Genomic DNA, 27,537 nt, shown 5'->3' with positions numbered 1-27,537 from the left:
TTTAATGGGCTGCTCATCCACAGCATATGTCAAGTGTGTGGCGCCGAACATTGTGGTGTATTTCCTGGGTCAGTGCGACTTATTAATGACTTCAACCAATGATGCGGTCGATTTACCAACTTAATAAACCTACGTTACACATTAGACTATAGGCTAAGTCCCAGCTCTCGTCAAACATAGAACTATGTACGGGTTGTAGGGGAAGTCGACATTTGGAGATTTTTGTCAAACTGGCATCTTCGTTGATCTGAGACAGAATATATCATTCGATACACAGCAATTTTTAATTGCTGGACGAGGAGGCCATGAATACCTCGGCCATCTCAAGAGTGGTGCTCATCAGCCTAGTTGGTGCATGTAAGTTTAATACAAGCCACATTGCATTTATTTATTGGTATTGTAATTTTTTAACATCGTTCAGTCTACGTTTATCAGATTGATTAAACTGGTCATCACAGTGCTTTTCAAGCTATTTACAGTTAGATTCAACTAATTCTAGGACATTTTTCTTGCGATAATCGATTATAAGCATCGGGTGAGTGATGATATACTTGAAGTGAGTAGGATGTATACGTTACGTCGAACATAGCTAAATATTACTGAGTACAATAAACAAATCCTGCTGACCAGACAACAAGGAAATGGTATGATTGTAATGCCCTTTCAGTCTATCTGTGATTACGCTAAAACATGTGGCTATGTAGTTGTTGTATTGTGTCGAATATTACTCGGCGTTCTCGAGACTTTACACGACAAACTTATTCATGCAATCGGAAACTGAAGTGATTTACGATCTCTGTTATTCGCCATTCCTTTGAATTGGCTTGTTTCAAAATATTTGTGCTTCAGACGAATGTTCGTACCCAGAAGCTTTGGCAGAAATTGATAACGATACTTCTCGTGGTTAAAGTTATTGCTTAATTATTGGATACCGATGATCAGCATCGGCATTGTGACGTGAAAATCGATAGAACTGTCATGATTTATGATGTAGACCGCATTTCTTGTCCTAGAAAAGCGACATATCGATTTTGATTCAACGGCTGGCTTCGTGATGGCATTTGGCAAAACTGAAGAAGCGACGCTGAACGCCATATCATCACAGTTTTTATATCATGACTGTAATAGCAGTGAGCTTTAGGTTATAAGTTGTACGGAAAGTTCGCCTCGAGACATACAGACTGGCCAACTCGTTCAGATGTGGAAGGCCAGACCAATGAAATTATTTTAAGTGATGACCACAATATTGTGAATATGACGTTGACATAGAGATAACGATACTTCCGTAATTTCCGGATAACTTGAATGATATGAACATGATGCTTCTGAAATGTAATAATTCTGGCTACTATATGTTCAAGTTGAATGCCATTTATAGAGCACTGAGCTGTAGTATAATTGGTTTTGATAGCTTTCAACGATGATGCCTCCATGATAATTAAAGTAAAACATCAAAGAACCAGGCGTTTTCTTTCAGAGTTTGGACATGCCTGGCATTGATTGGTCTGATTTGACTTATTGTTTGTTCTGGTCGTTTCATATATTATTCATTTGTTCTGGCATCGTCTGCACTATGCAACTCCGCATTCCAAATTGTCAGTTGCTGATTGAGAATTTATCCTGAAACTTTCTCTTATCTTTATGTACTGTATTTCTATATACCAGTCCTCTATTCTTTCCTCCACGTTTGCAGTTTTTTCAAGCTTTCTGCGTGAAATTACGGTGGTTCATAATCTAAACTCTATATTCATTGCCAACCGTCCTTACACTATAAAAAATGATACACAGCCGAGGAAAGCATTTCGTTGTTGTTCACTTTGATACATATCAGACAGGTACAGTAAGAATTAAAGTTGAGTAACCACATGTATGAGGACGGACTGCAAAGTCAATTCACATAGTTCATGCATGTAGCTGGACTTGTTACTTTTCAGTTCGACAACGTACTTTCACCTAAGTTAAATATCTGCTCTATTTTTCATTTTACTTTCATTCGTAATTAACACTTTTGTGCACTGTATACTGTTTCTCCTCAGTCTGGTCTGTTATTATCAATAAGGCGACCGGAGAGCAGATATGTAACAGCACAGGTAAGCACTGTGCCCATAATCTATCAAAAATCAATGTGACTACACGCAAAACCCACATGCTTCTCTCGACCGCAATGAGTTTCTGTCATTTCTTATTAACTACGAAAATTGTTCTTTGACTCACGTGGATGTGAAATGGGAATGACGGAGAATGTGGCCACCTGAGTGTACATCTCATTTTACTTGACAATCCGTTTATTCTAACGCAGGTAAATTATGTTCACAAGGATGGAATCCCTGTCAGAATGGTGGTATATGCTGTGAGAAAGGCACGGCTTATGTGTGTCATTGTGCACAAGGCTATTTCGGAAAACATTGTCAAGAAGTAAGTGGTGCGTGTGAATCCAACCCATGCCAGAATGGTGGACTATGCGTTGTACAGAATCCTGGTTTTGTTTGCAGCTGTCCAGTGGGCTATGGAGGCACATACTGTGAAGACGGTATGCATTATATTCAAGCAAGGCATGACCTTTATTTCAAACATTGGCAGTTGTCTTAACTGGAGTGACGATGTAATTTACCAGTTGAGAATCACATTTGTGTCTTTCACATTACTTGGACAGGGATATTTACTATTTGTTGAAATAATGTTCTTCATAGTAGCTCAAGTGTTTATGATGAAATTAAATCGCTTTGTTTAATTAAAGCAGTCGAGAGATGTGACGTTTGCATATTGTTAGAACCACTGGGCATTTTCCATTTTTGTTGACTTATTTACTTTAAATTAACGGTGAGTATATTTACGATTTGCAAAACTTCAGTGACAGCGGCGTTGTTCATAGATTACCGTAAACGGACTTAATTTCAACTTTGCTTCTTCCTTTAGAAGTGTTGGCTCCTGTCGATTTTCGTTCGGTAGAAGTAGAAACTAGATGTACATCTGCCATCATAACCTGGGAAGCAAGTGGTGTTGGATTGGAACCGTACAAATATGAAGTGCATGGCGCTGTTCTTGGTCAAGGAGAGGTAGTGGTCTTGTGTGCTAGTGTACATCCAGAAACTTCATGTCTCGCCACCAATTTACAGCGTTCATCAACGTATCTTTTTCCATTGTCAGCATTGAGGGGTTAGACAGCGTGGAGAGTGACGTCGCAACATTCACATTAACAGGTGACTTCAACATTAAAGTCAAGATTACAAATTTACATTTATTTGACAGTTTTTGTGAAACAAATAAGTTATTCCCGGTCTGAATGCTGAATAAATTCCGTCCATTTCGAGTAAGGATATAAAATATTCAATATCCAATTGATTTTCACGAAATGTTTGCAGTGCCCGACTTTACATTGATTTCTCGTTTTTTTTCAAAAAAGAGGATCCGAGGTTCACGACTTGTCCCGATGACCTCGACCCAGTTGATGCTGGTACGGAAACTGAAGTACAAGTCTGGTGGGATGAGCCAGAGACAGAATGCCTGACGCCGGAAACTCTACTAGAGAGATCGCACGGGCCTGGAGATTACTTCCCCATTGGTACAACTACAGTCATGTATAGATTGCTAGAAAAAGGCTACGTTGTCGACACCTGCCAATTCAATGTCATTGTCGAGGGTAAGTCATTCATGAACGCGATTATGGGGATTTGAGTGACGTCATTTAAACTTTTCGCACGTTGAGTCTTCTTAGCATGGCGTATTTTACCTTTCCAAGGTATAATTTATGAATGCTTTACAGTGTGGTGGTGACATTGTCATGTCGAGATAAATCTGTGCGGCATCAAAATACTTTTGCTTGCACACCAACGATAATGATCACTCTTTCTGTTTCTGTTTACAAGGATCAGTCAGTAATATTAGAAAATCTGACGAGCGCACTCTTGGCCTAAACTACGCCGAAGAAGGTAACCCTTGTGACCCAAACCCTTGTCAAAATGGTGGTCTATGTGTTGTGCAGGGTCCTGGTTTTGTTTGCAGCTGTCCTGTAGGGTATGGAGGCACGTACTGTGAAGACTGTAAGTGTGTTCAATAAATGAATTAGTGTGCTCTGAGTGTTCACTGTGACATCCCACTCATTTGCCTGCCAATTTCAATGTTCTGTTTACTGTAAATCATGATGTCAATAAGGAGGAGTGGACAAAATTTACTGTTAACGTGAATCAAAACATAGAGACCACCTTCAAACAAAATTCGCAAAAAATTGAATGGCTTGTGCTTATGTCTCTTAAATTAGGGAAATTCATTTAAAACAATTTAAATTCTCTTTTGACGAATGGAATGATAATTTCACTTGATATGAAAAGAAGGAAGAATATTATCCTTCGAAGGAACAATAACGTCGTATAACAAGAATGCAAATACAGTTCATGTAATGACTAATAGAATGCTCACCAACTTGCAGCGCTTTCGAATTCCTATTTATCGATATACAAGCGTATTTAACAAAGAAACAGTAACACTAGTAACCTTTCGACAATGCAGGGAGAGCATTTCCATCAACCTGTCCATTCATAGTTCTTTTTTTCTTTCCCTTTTTTCAATTCATTTCAGTGGTGCTGGTTCCTATCGACACAGACACTATCGACGTTGAAGAACGATGCATTTCATCACTGATAAGTTGGCAAGAAAGCGGCGTTGGATTGGAACCATACAAATATGAAGTACACGGCGCTGTTATTGGTCAGAGTGAGACGACGGTCCTGTGTGCCTCTATACATCCAGAAATATCTTGTCTCGCCACCAATTTACAACGTGCATCAACGTATCTGTTTTTATTGTCAGCATTGAAGGATTAGACAGCGTTCAAAGTGATCCTGAAACGTTCAGATTATCAGGTGAGAGGAAGGTTCCAAGACAAGTACTGGCCATTTAAAGACATTAATCCTCTTTTCAAAAAATGAGTTTGTAACCCCGTTAAAGTATATACGTTCTGAAATCACAGATATTGGTGAATGCCTTGATTTTATTGTGTAATGGCTGTATACATTGTGAGTGTATGACAGCAAATTTAGATAACCTCTCAAAAATTGCCCCGCCCACCCTGTGCAGATAGTGCGGCGTTTTCGTATAAATATACGTGATCTAACAGTCGTGGTACAAAAATTGTAAAGCATGTCTCTGATTTGTGTTTGAGACTCTAAACTGTTTTCCTATTTTTGGCGGGTGATTGATCCTTGGTAGTTTAACACACTCAAGAGCTCGTAACGAAAAACATAAGACAGAAATGAACTCTATGACATGATTTGAGAGTTCATCATGCTATCAATGGTTTTGTGATAATTTTGACCTCCGACATCACTGCAACATTTGCATTGTGAAAGTAAAGACCTATTTTCGAATGGTTATTGATTTATGTGAACAATGATAAAAAAATACTAATTTCAACATTTTCCAATGTCTAGTAGGCTTTCAAAAATATACTTTAATGGTGTTATATCTTCATAGGTTTCTAGCGAATACATCACATAGAAGGGCTGAGTACCTGTTTCGCACCCTTTATCTGTGGAGCCAGACTACAATAGTTACTTTGATTTGACTACAATAGTTACTTTGATTTGACTACAATAGTTACTTTGATTTGACTACAATAGTTACTTTGATTATCGCTTTTTTTGTATTTGTCAAATACGAACACGTTTCCTGTTCTAAGTAGTTAAGGAAAATGTGACTGTATTATCAGTCATGGTAGATCTGATATGTAAGATGAGATTGGTACGCCTAGCACTTCGGATTTAGCTTTTGCCCTTACGTGCTGCCTCGTTTTCTTCCTCACAGACACACCAAGTTACACTACGTGCCCCGATGACCTCGACCCTGTCGATGCTGGTACGGAAACTGAAGTACAAGTTTGGTGGGATGAACCAGAGACAGAATGTTTGACACAGAACACCATCGAAGTGAAATCACATGAACCTGGAGATTACTTCCCTCTCGGCACAACTGAAGTCACGTATCAATTGATGGAAATGCAGCAGGTTCTCGACACATGCAAGTTCTATGTGAACGTCTACGAGGGGGGTAACCCATGCGATTCAAGCCCTTGTCAAAATGGTGGTCTATGTGTACGTACGCATCCTGGTTTTGTTTGCAGTTGTCCTGGGGGCTATGGAGGCACATACTGTGAAAAATGTGAGTAGAGCCGACGATTCGAGTCTGCGTTGCGTCAAAGGATTATAATAAAGTTAGACAAATTGAAACTCATTTTCTTTCATACCCTACAGGTTAGGAAGAGTATAGTATTTGCATTCCGTCGAAATATTTGTATTTATTAAGTATTTATTTTTCAATAATCTTCACTCGGGTCTGGTATTTTAGTATTATATTAAGTCTGTATTTTCGAAAATATTTGCGTTCCCCTGCTTAACATTTTCGCTCAATTAGTGTCTACTCAAGGGCGAACTCGTATATTTTGTCGATCTGATCATTATGAATCGATGTGTTCTAATTTTCAATTAAACATTGTTTCATGCTTTCACTACTACAGTGGTTCTAGTTCCTGTGCATTCAATATCGGTTGAACCTAGTTGTACGTCAGCTCTAATTACATGGGAAGAAAGCAGTGTCGGATTGGAGCCGGAGAGGTATGAAGTATGGGGAGTTCAACTTGGTCACAGCGAACAAGAGTTCTTTTGCCAAAGTCAGTTTCCAGAGACATCGTGTCTTGCAGACGATTTAATAAGAGGTGCAACCTACCTTTTTGAGATTGTTAGCATTTCTGGTCAGGAGACTGTGAAAAACAACGTTGAAACATTTACATTGAAAGGTGAGAAACTGATCACACAGTGTCCTCATTGATTTTTTTTATTTGCGAGTGTATTTTATTTTAGTTCGCTGGTTTTTTGTTTGGTGTGAACAAATTTCAAATTAACTCAAATAATAATTTTGTCCATATATTGTACTACAGACCATGCAATGTTCACGACTTGTCCCGATGACCTCGACCCTGTCGATGCTGGGACAGAAACTGAAGTACAAGTTTGGTGGGATGAACCAGAAACAGAATGTCTCTCGGAAATCACGATTCTGACAAGGACGCATTCTCCAGGGGATTTCTTTCCTTTGGGAATAACTGTGGTCTCGTATAGACTGGTAGAGCGCGCAAGCGTTGTCGATACCTGCCAGTTCAATGTCACTCTCGAGGGTAAGCCACGCATTGAATGTGATAAAATGAACTTGAATGATGGCATACAGGCTTTTGTATGAAAAAATGCTTTTTAGCATAACGTATTTGCCTTTCTAATTGGCTAAGTGTCTTCCAGGCATAACTACTTTAAGTTTTACATCGTGAACGTGCAATTGCCATGTACCGATAAACATATTCGGCAAATAAAACAACATTTTCTAACACATTTAAGTCATGATGATCTCTCTTTCTATTCTCTTTGTAAGGATCAGTCAGTGGTCTCAGCAATACTGGCGAGAGCACTCCTGGAAAGATGCACAGCGAAAATGGTAAGCCGTGTAATCCAAACGCATGTCAGAATGGACTCTGTGTACCACAGCATCTTCATTTTGTTTGTATCTGCCCTGTAGGCTATGGCTGCACACACTGCAAAGACTATAAGTGGGCATGTTAGACGTATTACATGTAATGTGGTTTTGGTTTTAAAGAACTTCCTATTAGGTTAATATCATATTTAGTTTTTTGAGATGCATGAATCAATGCTGAACAGCAGAAGGTAATGTGTTCAGTTTTATCATTACTCTTTTCCAGATAACGTGAACATGCAATTTTACGGCAACACTGCCAGTTTTTCAGACCTTGTTAGTAGTTCTTAACAAAATATAAAGCAACTGCATAAATGTGGAGTTTCTGTTTTGAAATGTTTTTAAATACGGTTTTCTTTAATTCCATATACTGAATTTCGTAGCTTCACTATAGGCTAACATTACACCACCAGCAATGTTACACTTCCAAAAGCTTCAGACTTTCACAGGAAAAGTTGATGCCCACAACATTTCGGGGCTTATAATTTTTCTTTGAACCCACATCCCGTTGTAGAAACACTTTAAAATATTAGTTTTGCCCCATATTAGAAAATTAAAAAATTTGTAAATGGCGGTACTTCACGTATTGAACTGATAAGCAGCCAAGTCTGTAAATCTTATGTACTTTCTCGGTTTAACAAACGTATGTGTGACGCCACTTTTTCTTATTTGGCATTGTTTTGAAAATACTCTGGCCTTTTTTGGCTTTATCTATTGAATTTCTTTTGTCAAAATATCATTCAATTTTGTCCTCGACAGTGGTTCACCAGTCTGGAAGCGCCTTCATCGATGCTGCCATTGATGTACGATGTAGCGAGTACATCACAATAAGTTGGTCGATGAACGGCGATCCTGTTTACGTGCCTGGGTATACCATAACTGTACTACCTGCGACCACAGAGGGGGTAACAGAAATCACTCTGCTTGAAAGTGAACTAATCAACTTATACGACCCATTTACTGGCCGAATGGTCTATACAGTATCAATGATCGAGACAGGAACATTTTACGAAATCACCTTACACCTTCTAGATGGCGTCGGTGGCATAGCAGATCAAATTAAATTGATCAGTGGTATGGTATTATGTTCAATAGTAAATTTGAAATGGTCCCCTATTATGTTGAACACCTTGTTGATTCCGAATGTTTATTTATGCTTCAAATGTTTTGACAAGTTTTAAACATATGCTTAAAAAAGTATTGGACTAAGAAAAGCGTGATCAGTCCCTTCTGCCAAGTTTATGCATGATATGCTTTCGCATATACAGATGTAGCATCAATCGTTTATCTACTTCTTAGATGATCCAGCAGTTCGTAATTAACTTGCGAGAGTACAGCTGGATCTTTTTCTTGAATTCTTACTTTTATTTGCTAGATGATATCTGCGAGCAGGCGTTGAATCCGTGCCAAAATGATGGCACGTGCTGTGATGATGGTAACGATTACACCTGTCACTGTACGGAAGGCTACGGTGGAAAGGATTGTCAAGATATAGCTGACCCGTGTGATCCAAATCCTTGTGAAAATGGAGGATTATGTATACGTCTAAATCCTGGTTTTCAATGCAGCTGTCCCGAGGGGTATGGTGGCATATACTGTGATGAACGTAGGTACCATTATCTGTATTTGGCGGTAGTTCAACCTCCAAATGGAGGCGACTTTTTTCGAATTCTTCCCTAGCCTGCACTGATAAAATCTTTTTATTGATCGGTTTAATATTAAAATAGTCTGAGCAATGATTCTTCTTGCATCAATTATATGGTCAGACAACGATAAAGGCAATACCATTATGAGTGACAAATTGATACTCTTAAAGATTGTATGACAAAGTTGACAGTTACCAGCCGGATTAATGAAAGTACAATTGATTACAGTGCCACACACTATTGCCTTACAAAATATAAAATCTAAAATTTTCTGAATTTTACATGGCACAGTTATATTGGTTCCTGTGGATTATGAAACAATAGAGACAAATCCGCGTTGCACTTCGGCTGTGTTAAGTTGGCAGGCCAGTGGGATCGGTTTAGACCCTGAGAGATACGAGGTGCGTGGAAACGTACTCGGACAAAGTGACATGAAAGTTCTGTGCGGAAGTGACCATCCTATAACATCTTGTCTTGCCAACGACTTGGAGAGACGATCAACATATCTGTACCAAATTGTTAGCATAGCAGAAGGCGATGAGGCAGCAGCGATGTCGCTGACATTTTCTACAACTGGTTCGTACAGATATTATTTTTGCAAAGACAATCTGATTCTGTGTAATCACTATTTGCATCACATTACACTATTTGAAAAAGTCTGCAGTGATTGACGAGGAACTTCTGGTAAATGCATGGTCAATATGTATTGCTTTCTATTTAGTTAATGTTGCTTGTTGCTTAGTATTTATTTGTTTTTGTCGAGGAACTCATGGTAAATGCATGGTCAATGTACATGCTTTAGTTCATGTTGCTTGTTGCTTTATTTTTATTTGTTTTGCTAGAAGAGAGAGAGGGCTTCTGATGATTTTTTGCTTATATAATCTGTGACTCTTTTCGAAAAATCCTTGACCGCCATATTTATCAGCTACTGTATTCGATGACCTTTATTGTAGACACCCCAGCCTACACTACCTGCCCGAGCAACCCGGATCCAGTGTATGCGGACGGCGTTGATCATGCCAATGTTTGGTGGGAGGAACCGGAGACAGAATGCCTTGGAGCGAGTACAATTGAGTCGTCAACACACCGACCCGGTGATTCATTCCCAATCGGAACAACAGTCGTCAAGTACACATTGATTGAAAGTGCCGCTGTGGTCGATAGCTGTGAATTCAACGTCATTGTTAAAGGTAATAACCATAATGGCAAATCATGTTGGATATGGTTTGCTGCAAACATAACACATAGTGGCCGAAAAACTGACCCATGATGCAGACATTAAATCGATTCCTTTCTTATTTTAGAACGTGGCGTTTGTACAGCGTATGGTGATCCTCACTACATCTCCTTCAACAACGAGTACTACAGTTTCCAAGGCGTGTGTACTTACATCCTGGTTTCCACGAGCGAGTCCGTGTCACCAGGATTCACCGTGACAGCACTGAACAAACCAATGGAATCAAATCCTGCTTATTCAAATACCAAAGAGGTCAACGTCACCATCTATGATACGGTAAGTGTACTAGCCATATTTCTTGAATTTTGCGAGGTTTCTACTGTGTATATTTATCTATTTGCACGCAGTCAATTAACCACTTAACGTAACCTTTTCCTTGCAGCTCATTACACTGATGGAAGGAGGCAGGGTAGCTATCGATGGAATTCTTGTAAAACTGCCGGCATATACTGTTCAAGGAGCCTACGTCTTCCGAAGCGGGTCAATGGCAGTAAGTAACCATCATTTCCTGCTCCAACTCATTTTCTCAGATTGAGATATTTATTGGGAAGATGATCATCCTGTCTTGTGGCAGTTTTATGTTGTATAAAAATGCATGTCATGTAGAGCAATCGGTAGGTGCAACTGACAGAAATACTTTGTCAAAATTGTAGGATCTGAGGTGTCGTAATTATATTATGATTTATTCTACAAAACGACCAAAATCCACTTGAAAATTTCTCAGAGACGCTTACAGTATAATAGAGTACAAGCAAACAGGACAGATTCAATAAATGCAGATCAGATAGTTAAAAAGACGGCAAAATTTCAGCATACTTTTGCAAGCATCAAAATTTTAATATGTAAATGAGTTACGCCGTGATGCTACACCATACATTGCTCCCGTTTCTGCTCCCTTTCCATGGTCTTTTGCTCTTGTTGCAAGACATTTCTGTATTTCAATTATATTTCCTTTTGGTATTATTCCATAGGTTGTTGAAACCGACTTTGGTCTTTACGTGAGTTACAACGGGTATCATCAAGCAAAGGTCAAAGTGCCAGCTGATCCGTACAAGTTCAATGTTGGTGGTCTGTGTGGTACTTATGGAAATACTGGATACATCAAACCAGGAGGCACGGAGGTAATTTTTCGCCAGTGTTTGCAGTTTTTGGATATAAAAACCATTTATTCCCGGCAAAACACTTCAATTGAAAATGTATGACACTGATAAAAGTAATGTTTTTTGAAACAGACAGATGACGTCAACGAGTTTGGTGATAGCTGGGCTGCTACACAGGATTGCAAATCAACAAACACAACGAATCCTGTCTGTCCTACAACTTACGGCGAAGACGAGTGTAGCATCATTGTTGACCCATCAGGTAAAATGATACCTCTTACCTACAACACCACAACAATTTTATAAGAAGTGCTTAAATTTTGCATATTATTGATAAATGACTATCTTTAGGATAACTTTAGTTCGCACAATGCTTTACATGAGTTCTAAATATTATTTTCGCTTGTTAAGGTCCCTTTGCCGCCTGTCATGACGCTTTTCCACCTGACATGTACTACTGGTCGTGCCTATTTGACTTCTGTGCGTCTGGCGAGTACTGTTCCGCGATGGAAGCCTATGCTCACACTTGTGCAGGGAATGCTGTCCCAGTAGACGATTGGAGAAATGAAGACTTCTGTCGTGAGTAAAGACTGTTCCTGTGGAAAACAGCGTGACTAAGAATGCATGCACGAATGAATGAATGAATGAATGAATGAATGAATGAATGAATGAATGAATGAATGAATGAATGAATGAATGAATGAATGAATGAATGAATGAATGAATGAATGAATGAATGAATGAATGAATGAATGAATGAATGAAGAAATGAACGTATGTATGTATGTATGTATGTATGTATGTATGTATGTATGTATGTATGTATGTATGTATGTATGTATGTATGTATGTATGTATGTATGTGTGTGTGTGTATGAGTGAATGAATTGATGAATAAATGAATGAATTAATGATGATGATGACGACGACGACGACGATGACGATGACGATGATGATGATGATGATGATGATGATGATGATGATGATGATCACAACGATACACATTAACATAGGCTATACACCATCATAACTCTGATTATTAATATTCCAACGCATCCTTTCATTTTTCAATTCAGTTCGCGAATCCTTAAAAACCGGTTTACGTTGAAAGCCAGAAGCTAAGGCAGAGACTGACATAGACAGATTTCATTCAAGAAAACCTCAATGTGCTTTGACCATGACTATCATAATAGTTGTCGATTTCGTCGTCGGTCGTTGTGTTCATCATCATCATTATCATCATTATAAACAACTACAACAACAACAACAACATCATCATCATTGTCAAATCATCCATGTTTTGCCGCAGCAATGGATTGTGCAAATGGCATGGAATATAGACATTGCGGATCCCCTTGTATGGATACCTGTGTAGATCCAGAAGCAAGCGAGAATTGCCCGAACCATGACTGTATCGAGGGATGCTTCTGTCCGAGTGGCAAAGTGATGGACGGTAATGATTGCGTCGATCCTGAACAGTGTGGCTGTGAACAATACGGACGATATTATTCTGTAAGTACATGTGACTTCTAAAGTTCTGTCTTTGTCCACCAATCATTACAAACAATTCTTGAATACGAGCTGATTGAAATCATATGATGTGCCTTTCCGTATTAACTTGTAAATATATCATTTTTATATCGGTAATTAATATGTGTATCCGGATCTCGAAAACTGATTACAGTTACGTTTTGATGGTCAGAATTATTGACTGTTCCGAACTTGCATACGGCATAGCACAATGTAGTGGCACAAATCATCATTCTATTGGACCTGTCATAATATCACATTAGGGATGAATCCATAAGCTCGCGCAGATGTGTGATTTCGCTAAAGTGACTGTTCACAAGATACTTTTAAGATACTCCTCTTCATCACGCGTGCGTTGATAATCTTCACAGTCTCTTTTGCTATACGTGCGGGGCAGCTCGATGACAGACCTCCTACTCAGCCCTAGCTGCAGCATACGCTGTGCCTTGAGAAAAGACGGCTGCCAGAGGAAGAGTAGCACAAACGGCTAATGCTCTCAAACATTGTAGTATATTTAATCCAAAACGACAATACAATATCGATACTTTTTAATTTATTTACGATTTTTCAGTTAATTAACTAGTTTTATAACTTTATTGCTTGCAAATTTTCCTCAAAGTAAGAGCTTTAAGAGCTGAGCCATGATGTGCGATCACGAAATGATCACCAGGAATCATGTGATTGCAATGGCGGCGACCATACCATCAAGAGGTTTATGCTTATTGAACTGCAGTAACGCATGCGTATCAGTGAGCTGCTTGCAGACGCCTCGGACGGTCCTCTACTACGAGAGCTACCAATCAGAATGATAATATAATTTCAAAGCATATTTACTCAAAAGCGTAAATGCTCATAAGTCATCGGGTTCTGGGATATATATCTTCTTCGATCTTGAAATTTCGCATATGCCGACTTTATTGTCCGTTGTCTGATTAGCTGCAATAATGACGCACGAAAATGTTGAAAAGACAATGCCATTTGAAGATAAGGATAAAACTTCATCAGCCTTTAAGTCAAATGAAGCCCCTTCATGAAATCAACAATTTTGCCTTTGTTCAGATCGGAGACGTGGTCATAAATCCAGAATGTTCAGAAATTTGTAACTGCACAGAGAGTCGAGCAATGGTTTGCACACCTCTTGAATGCGATGAGCATGCATCTTGTTCCATTGAAGATGGAATACGGAAATGTATCTGTGATGAGCCATTGTATGAGGGTAGTGGTACAGAATGCACTCGTGAGTTTATAAGTTTTATCATTTTTGTTGCATTTTTTAATTATTTTTTTGTTGGCGGTGATGGTGATGATTATTATACTTATTGATGTATTTGTTTGTTTTTTATTTATTTACGTACTGATAACATCAGTAAATTCAACATCTTAGTAATTATACACAAAAATTTCCTTTAACTCTTTAAATCAAATCAATTGCAACACTTATAATTTCTTTATTTCGGGTCATAGAAGGTAAAGACAAAAGTAGACAACTTTTATATACGAGATTTGTTTTTCTTTTGCTTGTCAATCATGTTAGCCACCGAGCTTCAATGTAATCATAGCTTCTTAAGTTTGTTTTGTAGACAAAAGACCTGACGATGTATCAGCAATATTCTCAAAGGTTGTAGTATATCGTCCATAATTATCTTTTCCAAACCGTTGGGTAACACAAGGGTGAATAGACTCTTGATATACTCAACAATTTCTGTAACTTACCGGGAATACTTCACTCGATTTAGAATCATCACTTTGACATTGGTTGAGTTTAAATTATTAACTTGAAAATGTTCGAAATATACAAGAACCTGTAACTATTACATGGTTTATGAATTTACCGTTGTTATTTGTTTTACTAGATAAGTGTGTATGTACTATGTTTTAATTCAGGTAAATGTGATGACCCAGGGTCACCAGAGAATGGAGGGCAGGAAGATGATCATGATTATCCTGTTCCTAATGGAGAAGAGGTAGTCTTCTTCTGTGATACTGGTTACATGTTATTCGATCCAAATACCCAAACATGCATTGACAGTGCAAGAACTGAGTGTGAAGATGGTGATTGGACAAACCCTGTACCCGAATGTAAACGAGAATGCACAGATCCAGGAACTCCTGATCAAGGTCGGCAAGTTGAAGATACCGAGTACCCCGTTTGCACTGGCTCAAGTATTACATTCGCGTGCGATGAAGATCATGTACTTGTTGGCAGTGGAACAACTACATGTGTTGAAGGACAGTGGACCGACCCTCTACCAAAATGTGAGCCTCTACATGGATGTGAAGATCCCGGTACACCAGTAAATGGAGAGCAAGGAGATAATCATCAGTATCCAGTGCCGGACGGTACTGAAGTTTCTTTTAGTTGTTATGAAGGCTTCAGTTTACATGACCCAGTAACGTACGACTGTATTGAAATATATTCAACGGTATGTGAAAATCACACTTGGACACATCCTCTGCCTGTCTGTTTAGGAGACTGCCCAGATCCTGGTGTTCCATCTGGTGGCACAAAGCTAGGCAGTGACGATTATCCTGTGTGCTCTGGAACAGCAGTGTCATACGACTGTGAAGAAGGTTACACATTGTTTGGGGAAGCAACGCTGACTTGTGTAGATGGTTCGTGGAATCATCCGCTACCATCATGTCAGCTTGGCTGTCCCGACCCGGGTGCACCTGACAATGGCAAACAGGTAGATGACCACACATACCCAGTGCAGCCTGGTACCATTTTAAGATTCTGCTGTGATCAAAATTTCCTTTTGAGGGGAAATCAGGCTATGGTGTGCCAAGAGGACGGAACCTGGGGCGAGGACTTGCTCCCCGTTTGTGAACCTATGTGTGAAGATCCTGGTTCACCCGAAAGTGGCTACCAGGAAGAGATTATTGACTACCCTGTCGAGGCTAACACAACGGTGAGACTTGCCTGTGAAAGTGGGTATGAAATGCACGGCGAAGGATACTCCAAGTGTGAAAATGGCCAGTGGAATCCTTCAATTACTCAGACATTCTGTGCAGGTAATATTGTCATTCAGAATATAGCTATTGAAATAGAGGATTTGTTTGCACTAACAGTCCTTTTTCAGTTACAAAAGCATTTTTCTCTCCACAACCACCATCACAATCAACGACACAACAGGAGGAGATACTTCTATTACTAAATATTAACTGTGGTATATGTTGTACAAGTTTGTGAGCAATTTCATAAAACGGTTTTTACTCTATTGCAGAAATTGAAGAATGCTGTAGTAATCCGTGTCAGAATGGTGGTAACTGCATCGAAGGTGTTGCAAGATATGACTGTATCTGCCCTTCAGGATTTGAGGGAATCAACTGTCAACAAGGTAAAGCTTAACTTGAAAACCAAAGTACACTGAAGTATGTGTGCTCGAAAATCTATAAGTCTGGCAGGTGAATACATGTAAAACATCAATGGGCATACTACATGCTCATCACTTCATAATTCTCAATGATATGGCTTTTATAGATATAATGTCCGTTGGAAAGAGCAGACAGGGAGAGGGGGTGAGGGAGGAGGAGGGACCAAGGCCATTCAGTTGGTTTCTGTTTTCAATTTCTGAAACCAAACTATAGTATTCGAAGTCTTTAATTACACAGTCAGAGACACTTGTAAGAACCGAACACGCACCGATCTCGAATTACGTTTAAACATACAGTATGTATTATTTCAACACACAGCACGCTAAAGAAAATGCCCTCAACAATAATTGAAAAGTTCGTGCAATTCTTATGCTTTCAAATTAATCTTTGTTTATTTATTTTAATTGCGTTTGATTTTCACAGAGTATGCTGTCTGTTCCGTATGGGGAGATCCACACTATATAACCTATGACGGCGAAAAGTACGATTTCCAGGGAGACTGTGTCTACGTTTTGACTGAAAGTGCGTCACATGAAAAGACATCGTTCAGAGTGTTGACCAACAACAAACCTTTTGAAGCTCAAGGCGAAACAATGAGTATAACGCAGGAACTTGTGTTGGTAGTGCATGGGCAGGTATGGCTATTTTATACAGTTAATGGAATATTCTATGTTTATCTGTCATATAGTTCAAGAACAAAAATAGTCATATCCTCCTCCGTATATATCATATGTATTTCGTATGATTAAAATACATAGAGACTTAGGTAATGTGTTCCAAAGAACAGGATTCCAAAGAACATAATAGTATTCTCATAGCACCTCCTTCTACAAACATGGTAACAGTTGAATCCAGTACACGGCATCGAGTACGTATTTTGATTGTTTTTAACATTTTGTGTATGAAGTTGAATGATATCTATATTTACAGTTGTACCTTGAGAAATATAATATATGGTGTATTTTCTGTTACACTTTTTGCATAATAGGAATTGGACGCTGCAATGTTTACTAACTTCTCATTTTATTATCAGGAAATCCGACTAGTCCAAAATGGTGGCGTGACTGTACAAGGATCTCAGGTTGTCTTGCCGTATGAAGTATCATCGGAAATAAGTATAAGAAAAACGGGAAAATACATAGTGAGTAAAGGACATGGTTTTCATAACAGTAGAAAGTGATATGGACCTTGTCAAGTCCCGCCCTTCCATTTGCACGCTTATTCAGCAACATTCAGCCCTGCACACCTGTCGGTCACCCCTAAAAATAGTGGTACAGTCCTTCTGATGGTTTCGTGGCAAGGTCCCCACTGGAGGGACTTGACAAGGTCCGTGGGTGCTCGTGAGAGTGGAAAGCACCAAGCTTTTAGAAGGAGCAATAACAGTAATTGCTTCATTAACACGATTGAAATTAATTTGGGATAATTGGATCTTCATATTTTTTAAATTTCTCAAAAGTGTTAGGTGCCATATAGCTGAATGTTGCAATATTGCAAATTACTCATACAAACAAGTGTGTAACTCAAAAAGAAGAGCAGATGAGCTTACATTTGCCGGTTAAAACGACCTTGCTTCACCATCCAATTACCCCAAATTAGTTCCAATCGTGTTCATTCAAGTTTGAATAGTGTGGCGATGAACATCGGTTGACTTTACAGATCACCTTGACTGATATAATGAACTACTGTCTATATAATTTAGTATAATATCAGATCATGAGTTTGTCGTCTTTTTATTGCAGAGCGTATTTGTTGATTTTGGTCTGGTAGTCCGATGGGACGGTGGTCACTATGCTGACGTCAAAGTTCCCGATTCCTACAAAGGTCTGGTACGTGGTCTCTGTGGCAACTACAACAACGACCCAGACGATGACTTTATGGATCCGCAAGAAAGAATTGTGAGTGAATTGTAATTGCATTGGTAAGGCAAAATACACGATAGCCTACCATATTCTTCACTGTGCATAACAATATTGTTTGTACATTAATTTGGATCATTAGAATATCGAGGGGAAATGACGTATTTTATCAACTTATGGTTTTATTAATGACACAGGTTTCGACAATCAAGGTCTATTGTATTTTAAAGGAAATTCCATTTGATCACGGTGATCCGACTGGATTAACTTAAATTATGTAATTCAACGTTGTAAATCGACCTGATTGAAAGCTCCTATGGGTTTTTAAATATGAGACAAAAGACATTTTACTTTACAAAGTCACTGAAAACTAAAAGAAAGCAGAACAATATCAACCTAGCACATTTCCTGCATTTGTGTTGAAGGATTACTTCCGTTGAAAATTTTTGTCTGTGATGACCTTGGTTACAAAACTAGCAAAACGTACCTATTGACTTTGATCACGAGAAATTTACGTTTTCACCAAAGGAAATATGTGAAATGATTGAAAGGTGCAAAAATTCTGTCTGAGTACAAATCATATTGCGCGGGTATAATCGAAAATACTGTAGAGTGCCCGGATTGTTATAAAGTTTCTCTGATCACTTTTTATCTAGATTCCGACTGATATGGAGCACGCACACAGAGCCGCTATGTTCGGTAACTCTTGGATTGCTAACCCCGAAGAATGCGAGTCAGACGCCGGAGGTTGTAATCCCTGTGTAAAGAACATCGCTATGGCAACAGAGGCACATGACCTGTGCTCGTTGATCACTGACAAAAATGGTATTTCATGACAAAATTTTCCTATAATGAGAAAATACTAATCGGAAAAAAGAATAATTCATGTTGTGCTCCAGAAATGCCTGGATTGAATCGGTGGATATGACATCTGTCCTGTATCATTTGTCCTGTAACCTAGCGTTAGTGACGCCAGATACAAAAGCTTGCAGTGCATCGAATTCAAGCTCAACGTAAACTGTTCTAGCGTTTTATCTAACGGGTTACACTATCTTTTTGTAGGTCCCTTTGGTGATTGTCATGCCAAGGTTGATCCTGGAGACTATTTCGGTGCCTGTGTGTTTGACCTTTGTGCCAAGTTACCCGATGAACAGGGACTGTGTATGAATGCTGAAGCCTACGGCCAAGCTTGTCTGGACAATTTTATTCCTGTAGACTGGAGGAGCGACGATTTGTGCCGTAAGTGAGATTTTTGGTCTATGACAGGTCTAATGTTGCAGCCGATGTTAGTAGTAAGCTTACATGTATCTACCTTCTTGATGCCTTTTCTGGCAAAAGTTCTTTATTGGACTCGTCTCGTATAATACGGACTTCGTGCATGTTGCCAAATCAGACAATATATTCGAATTCCTGCAGGAAGTTTAAATGCACTGGGGCCAAAGTTAAGTACAATTTTACATTTCTGTGATAGCCGTCACGTGCAGCGAAGGCAGAGTGTATAATATCAGCGCTTCATCGTGCGAGTCGACATGTGCTGACCAAAGGCCATACTATAAGTGCCCGGAGAGGCGTCTGGTCGAGGGTTGTGTCTGTCCGCAGGGTGAAGTAATTGGTGCTTCAGGAGAGTGCGTCGCCGCCAGCCAGTGTCCGTGCCAACATTTTGAAGAGGTAATAGAGGTAAGTATAAACTGCTTTAATCGAGGACGATGCCTATAGACCCTTAGTGATACCTTCAAAATAGACCATATCTACCATCTATATTTTATGTCTATATTCTGTCTACATATTAACAAAACGTTGATCAAACCGTGCAGGTAATTAAACAAGTAGACAATTTCATTTCTTGCATTTTTGGCGCTCAAGAAAAGTTATTTTGGTATATTTGTACTTTTATATTCTGTTTATCCTTTATATTACTTAACTTCTTCATGTTTGAATTTGTTCTTTTTAAAATTAAGGATAGATAAGCAACTGGTGCAATATCGTGAATCAACTCGCTTTTCAAAATCTCACCATAGCACAAGGACAATTAATAGGAAACAATTATATTACGCACACTTCTGTGTCACTGATTAATAGAATATTACAGGCAAAGCTATGAAATATTAAATCACAGACTGGCATTCTTCTCCCTTGCAGTATGGAAACAGCGCGATTTCAGAGCAATGTGAGGAAGAGTGTATTTGTAAGGAAGATGGCGTTGTCGAATGCGTGGCCATAAGGTGTGACGTCAATGCTTTCTGTGGCCAAGAGGACGGCATACACGGTTGTCATTGCAAGGATGGATTCAGCGGAGATGGTCTCCATTGTAACGGTAGGGGGTGTTTTCAGTTGGATTCAGACATAAAGTGATAAAACATTTTTTTCGAGAACCTCCTAGATGACCTTAGTGAGTGATTTAATTTGAAAGTAACTATATGCATAGAAAGCTAACAGACGGTATGGATGAAAATACTGACAGATTTAGTGCGATCTAAGATGGAGGCGGTACACGTCACAATTCTTGTCTGTTTAATTTACTTTGCCAGAAATACTTTCCTGTAATAGACATCCATGTCAAAATGGAGCAAAATGTGTCAATCATGCCAACGGATACAGGTGTATCTGTTCGAGAGGATTCTACGGACAGAATTGTGAGGAAAGTAAGTGGTATCTTCAATCTAGTAGAGATATGATCATTTGAGTTGATCTGTTGTCATGAAGAGAGAAAACCGTCCTTCAATGTTCATTTTGTATTTGATTTTCTTCTTTTAATTGAACAAGTCTCTATTGCTGGAATAAACGATTACCATGTTAAACCATCATTTTGTGCTTCCAGATGAAATTCCGCAGCTACTACTTCAACACTATCCTATATGAACATATGCCACCAACATTGTGATGCTCTAATTACTGTAATAATCTCTTTAAATGAACATTGAGACCTGTGAAACAGTTCATGGATTTGTTTATAAAGAAAAAAATGATCGAGATGGTACATTTTTGCAGGTCCAGAGAGAAGAATGTGTTATTCATGTAAAAACGCCAGAAATAACGATGAATGTAATAAAAATGTTGAAGTGTGTTCAGTTGATCAGGTAAGTCAAACATAAAAAAGCTTAGTATGACTTCTTCCTGGACTTCATTTTGAGTCGAACTTTCAAGTTGTCACCGGCTGTTACTTTACAACCAGACACAGGGAAATAAGGTAGATTGTCTGAGAGGTACATTTATCGTTGGACAGACGGGAGGAATCACATGAAAAGATAGAAAGTAGACAAATAGACATATTTACTGACAGACAGCCCGTTGTCCACGTGGCAGCTGCACTGATTGCACAATTCTGTAACAAGGGGAAAACTGACTCACAAAAAATAAGATGACTGGGAATTAACACGGATAAGCGGAGCATGATCTGTGATGCATTGTTCGATTACGAATAAATGAGTACTACTTTGATTCTACTCCATGCAGCTACCAGGAAGTCGACTTGGTTGTCTTTTACATTAAAACCTTTGAGACATATTAATTACCGAGGTTTTTTTATATTGTTTAGTTTGAAAAAATATTTGGAGTACAACACAACGTCATAGACAGTCTTATCGGAAAACTTTTGTTCTCAATCCAAATCTTTCCATTTTTACCGACGTCTATACAGGTTTCCTGTAGAACTGAACTGCACAATGTCGATGGCGTCACCGTGCTCTCAAAGGGATGTAAACAAGGAAAGGTATGTATTAGATTATTTGTCGGTTTTTTCCGTGTAGAGTAGACCTACCATCTGTTAATTTTTTATCCTACTTCTGTAGTTGTATGGGACTTTAAACTGGTCCTTCCTCTTGGTTTGTCTCACGGAAGACTCGACATAGTAAGATGGGCGAACAGGCACGTATTCATGGCGAACCATGGCATGTTGTCAACGGTGCGAAAGTTAACTTTTATCATTAGCACTAAAACCACGAAAATAATGACCGTCTTTTGCGAAATGTTAAAAAACCGACAATCATCCATCTCACTTATCCATAATATAATATGTAGCGGCTATCTTCTCAAGAGAGATAAATTTTGGATGTGTGTTGTACAACGCCACTTAGGTTAGTAATTATTATCTCTGTAAGAGACAAAGTACACGAAAGTCAGGAGGTAGAAAGATAACCTCGCGAGATAGGAACCGACACAGGTCAATCCTAATTTGCAAATTGGTGCATTCGGATGATTACGACACAGTGATTTATAAGCACCTAACCACCGTTCTTCGCAATCTTAAACCCGAATGTTAATTATTTTCATATCTGAAGGAGTGTTTGCCGGTGGAAGACGCCGATGACACTGGCTGCCGTGATGGCCAAAATGATATCGCTTGCCACCACTGTTGCGTTGGTAACTTGTGCAATGCAGATGTAACCGATGGTGAGTGGCCGAAGATGTCGCAATACTGTTGAGCAATTTTTGCGTTGGACTCATAGAATTCAAATAAGCTGTGACTTAATATAACTATTCTTCACAGAAATGGCAGTACGTAAATCACTTGAATCACGATGTGTTGTCAGTGTTTCTTAGGTTAACGCTATGATATGGCCAAAAGATTCATTTTTTCTGAAGCGGAAAAAATGCCGATTCATATTAAGGTATGCCGCATTTCCTGAACATAACCGATGGTACCCTTGCGTTGCATGACATCAGGCCAATCCTAATTGGCAAATGGTGCATTCGGACACAGACAAATAAAAACACAGAGTTTCTATTTGTCTGTTATTCGGATGATGACGAGAATAAACCACTTGATTTTTTACTGAGATTTACTCGGACCCGTCCTTCACAAAAAATGCCCATGCCAACCTTGGTTATGTCTCTCATGACAGGTCATTGTCTACGTGACGGCGTATTGTACAAGACTGGACTTAAATGGTTTGAGACCAATGATAACGGTTGTCGGGAGTGCACCTGCTCCGCTGGTACCATTGAATGCGTGCTATCAACGTCAGCCTCAGTAAGAAGATTTCAATTTCCGTAAAAAACAATTATTCCCCACTGGCACGCATTATCATAGACCGCTATCTTATCTGATAAAATCTTACGGGCGGTGATGTTTACGATAAAAAGAATGCACAAAAAGCCTGATAAATTATACTGATAAAGCATTACGGACACAACAATTTTTGTCACATGAATCTTTCAAAAGCAATATATTTGCGCAATATTCAATTTCTCTCAGTGTTGGTTTCCAGTATATTGAAATCAATGTAAGTTTTTTACTGTCCGTATATCGTCCACAGTATTACAACGGTGGGCGTCTCTGTTCGCACGACGGTGATTGTCCAGACGGCAGTACATGCCAACGAGTGGACCCCGACTGCGATGGTGATGAGTGTCTCAGATTTTGTATTCCCCTTGGTGATCATGTAATCCCTCATTTAAGCCAAGATGTGTGCACACCTGAGGGGGATCGCAATTGCATTGCACTGGACGTGATGACCAGCACATTCGTAAGTACCAACTAACGTAGCGCTGAAACATCGCAGCATGCGTGAAACACATCAGTCTCACTGAGATGTCTGTCCTTTACTTAATGTAGGCTTTCGTCACAACGTTCAATATGGAGCTTCAGATCTGCCAGGCTGACTTGTACGAAGTGGATAATTTGTTAGAGCCTACAACTGTTAGCAAACAAATAAACCAAATCGTGTGTGTTTCTGGTAAACCGGTTGTACACACTCAAACTCCAACAAAGTCTATTAGTTTCTGACTGACTATGGTTAAGTCACATGGAAGACGCATTTTAGGCCGTAAATTTTCATTTGTGTCTAGTCAATGCACGCTCCACTCTCAACCCCACTGGTCGGGTTTGCTTTGCTTTTTTGATGTGTTCAACCCTCAACAGTGTTCAACTACCAAAGTTATACACAACCCTAACAATTTGCTATATTGCATTTTTGGAATTAATGTTTGACTATGTGAGTGTTGATTTGTTTGACTTCCTGGTGCAACATAAAATGCTGAAAGGGAAGACAATCTCTTCTACAGTCAGAGCAGAAATACAAGGATTACTGAAAGTAACCTCACACCGAAATGGGGAGGAAGAAAAAATCAAGAAATACAAGTTCATTGTATGTGTCAGATATCAAGGACCATATAAAATTCCATGGTTTTCTATGTCATTTTCTGGTATTAGCCTGCATACAGGCACTCGAATGACAACAATACAATTAGAAATATTTTATACAAGTATGGCTTGAGTCTGTGAAGCTCTCTGTGTGATTTTTTTTTCATAATGACGCAGTCTCCTCATCGTTCACAGGTTTCGTCAACACCACACGTATGTGAAGACTTTATTGGTTACATTCTCAGCTCCGTACCAAGTGTTTCCCAGTGCAGTGATTTTGACTGTGAAAGCTCTGCCGAACCCACAGGGCGCCGCCGCAGAAATTCTGCAAACGCGTTCAGAATTATAATCGTGAGTAAATTTCACTACACGGGGTTAAAATCACTTTGTTCACATCAAATGCACGCCAATTCATGTCTAACTTAAACTCACCCGGCCCGCTTTCATATTCAGCTTACTTATATCTTGTTTAATGCTTACTTTGAAGTTTCGAACTCTTGTTACGTACGAAATTAAGCGTGCTCGTCGATAGCGTTATTGACGTGACTTGTTTGACTTCGAACCTCGTGCAGGCCAACCATGATATTGTAAATATTTGGAAGTATTTGTTCTAATAAGTTAGAGAATACCATTGTACGAGTGCTTGTATTCGCCACTCGATGAGTGCATAGCTCTGTTTGCAGGCTTATTTGAGTGAATTACATCTCGAGTAAAGTTGGCAAGCATTATTTGATCATCATTTTATAGACTGAGTCTGTCAACTTGGACAACTTCAGTTGCCAGTCGTCACGAAACGGTATAGGGGCGGTGCATGTCGGACTTTATTTTTGCCTGAAATTTCCGGGATCATCAATCCATTTTGACCTTCGCTATGAAGTTTCTTGTCCGTTGCCAGCGCTTATGATGATCATGAAATACGGTGTCAAAAATTGTGGCGCCGTACTCGTAAGGCAGAGGCAGATTTTCAGAAATGTAATGGCCAGATGTTGTCCGTGTTAGCATCACGCAAGCTTTAGTTGGTTCACCCTGAGGAGTCAAAGTAAAGTTTAACATGAAGATTTAAAGAAAAGTTAAAACAGCGATTGTTGTCATTACAAAAAAGACATTAATGCAAAGTTTGGTAAATTTTTGTAATTTTTGCTGTCTTGTCCGAATTACACGAGGTGGTCAGAGGGTTAAGCAAATTAACAACTATTTTGTGGGCATATCACCTAAAAGAACATAAGTCGCTATAATCTCAACGATTAATTACAGGAACAGAAGACATCCGTTAGAGATGGGGCAGTAACTGTTGTGGATGACATCAACGAGGCTCTGCGTCGCGACAGAAATGCCGGCACGCTCTCTGCAACCTTTGCTATGGTGGAACACGTTGATGTGAGCTGTAAGTAGCCGTAAATAAAGTGTTCCATTTTAGAAGACGGTTCCGATAGCCAACCGTGCATTGGAGTTTTTATTCTCCTTCGATACATGGTCATATTGTTGTTCCCTAGTAATACCAAGCATTAACTGGTTTACATTATCGCGTTGAAGTGTATTCCAAGCCTGAGAATAGATGCATCGCGTTGCAAACTTTGTTTTTTAACGTAATTCGATGAGGTACAGACACATAAGTGAATACAAATTAACGCTCAGTATATTTTACAGAAATGCGTAAAAGGGGATTTTTGTTTTTTCAGCCGACTACTCAGCGGATCAAGGAACCGAATCAGGTATTCAAAATTTCCATACGTTATTGTGATACTCTATAATTGCAAACCAATATATTTCAGATCAAGGCATGAACATTTCGTAAAAACACGTGCTCTCAGATGTTCCTAATGTTTACCTCACATTGCCAATATACGTGTATCGTAATTTACATGACAGATATTGTTTGATCACTACAGGGACAGTATCCTGGCTTCTTCCAACACTGCTGGTCGTTACAACAACAGCGATTCTAATCGTCATTGGCGTGATACTGTACCGTCGAAGCCGAAGATACCGAATTCACAGGGACTCGTTTCAAACCGGAAACCGCGAGGAAACAAACGAATATGCCCCTGCGACGTATCTGGATGGAGGAGCGGCAGATATGGAGATAGACTCTGCGGTACAAGATGGTTCAACCTCTTTCTGTAACCCAGTTTACCAACCCTATCAAGATAGACCTTGCTAGTCAGTGGTCTATACAATATTTACTCGTGCTATTGCGTCCTGTTTAATTTTTTGTCGCCCAGTGAATGCATACCTACAAATGAATGTACATTTACGTTTTCTTTGGTTACCGTCCCCGCAAAATGAGTACTTTTCAACTTACCTGAATCGTCCATAGAGCATACAGAATAATCTTTATATTGGTTTTCATGATAGATATGTTTAGAAATTGCAGCCGAAGTGAACTTGATATTTTTGCTTTTATAGTATTTGTAAACTTGTGATAAATGTGTGTCGTCATTTTTTTAATTCACGATCACATTCTCTGCCCTCTAATACACATGATGTAAAGTTGATGAATCAAAATATTTTTTAATCCATAGTGTGGTGGAGGGACTGTGATAAACTGTAAAAACAGCAGCATTTTATCAGTTGTTATCATGAAACCACACCGAAACGATAAGGAGGTTGGATCTAATATCACCTCGTTAGATTATTCCTTTGCTATACTGCCGGCTTTCGTGAGACCTGAATTTACAAAATGAACTGTGATATACGGACAATTGGCAGGGGAATTTGAAGAGATTAAACTGCATTAAGCGGATTAAAATGCCATTATGCGACATTTGATAACATGATCGACGGATTGAACTAAGGTGGGATACAAGAATATGGAACGTTATATAGGTAGTATGAGCTTACGTGGTACAGGCTGACTTTTGGCCAAGAGAGTGGCGCCTACGTGTTACTGTATAGTTATCTTAAATGAAGTGTTTACCACGGTTGGCGAACGAGTTCTACTTTGTTGAGGTAGACAAGCGTCAATGGCTGTTGCTCATTGTATTAAATTTCTTTAGACGGAATGAGATTTGCCTTCTGATGATGTACATTGCGACAACTGAGTATTTGAAACAGTGACTTCGGTAGACCCATTCCAACTCTATTGGCCATGTTACCCATCAATAGCTAGTGTTTAATTTTTGAATAAAATTTCATGTATTTGAATAAACGTTCATGTATCGGAATAAAAGTTCATGTATCGGAATAAAAGTTCATGTAT

The 27,537-nt window shown here is 39.1% G+C and overlaps 1 protein-coding gene across 1 annotated transcript; it reads left to right on the top strand.

Moving 5' to 3' along the window:
• Positions 1–305: 305 nt before the first annotated feature.
• On the top strand, positions 306–27,537 carry LOC139138082 (zonadhesin-like). Its single transcript, XM_070706306.1, has 40 exons — positions 306–357; positions 2,037–2,090; positions 2,300–2,530; positions 3,404–3,640; positions 3,867–4,040; positions 4,576–4,710; positions 5,800–6,042; positions 6,509–6,787; positions 6,929–7,165; positions 7,414–7,476; positions 8,272–8,586; positions 8,888–9,118; positions 9,450–9,734; positions 10,112–10,348; positions 10,463–10,671; positions 10,778–10,885; positions 11,367–11,516; positions 11,628–11,757; positions 11,907–12,074; positions 12,805–13,007; positions 14,085–14,262; positions 14,910–16,037; positions 16,250–16,363; positions 16,824–17,035; positions 17,434–17,541; positions 18,140–18,295; positions 18,913–19,081; positions 19,319–19,495; positions 19,728–19,933; positions 20,396–20,570; positions 20,785–20,898; positions 21,245–21,333; positions 21,894–21,965; positions 22,534–22,645; positions 23,098–23,225; positions 23,512–23,721; positions 24,534–24,689; positions 25,593–25,722; positions 26,018–26,050; positions 26,228–27,537. Exons 1-40 carry the CDS (start codon positions 306–308, stop codon positions 26,497–26,499), a joined length of 7,680 nt encoding a protein of 2,559 aa, XP_070562407.1. The 3' UTR covers positions 26,500–27,537.

This window comes from Ptychodera flava, chromosome 8 (genome assembly GCF_041260155.1).
Source record: "Ptychodera flava strain L36383 chromosome 8, AS_Pfla_20210202, whole genome shotgun sequence".
Taxonomy (NCBI): domain Eukaryota; kingdom Metazoa; phylum Hemichordata; class Enteropneusta; family Ptychoderidae; genus Ptychodera; species Ptychodera flava.
This window is presented reverse-complemented; position numbering and strand designations above follow the sequence as displayed.

What these genes read in the sequence shown, in the direction of transcription:
- LOC139138082 (XM_070706306.1), top strand. Translation starts at nt 306, where the DNA reads ATGAATACCTCGGCCATCTCAAGAGTGGTGCTCATCAGCCTAGTTGGT. An exon ending in TCCGAAGCGGGTCAATGGCA is followed by an intron (nt 10,886 to 11,366) that starts GTAAGTAACCAT and finishes ATTATTCCATAG; the next exon opens with GTTGTTGAAACCGACTTTGG. An exon ending in CGGACAGAATTGTGAGGAAA is followed by an intron (nt 20,899 to 21,244) that starts GTAAGTGGTATC and finishes ACATTTTTGCAG; the next exon opens with GTCCAGAGAGAAGAATGTGT.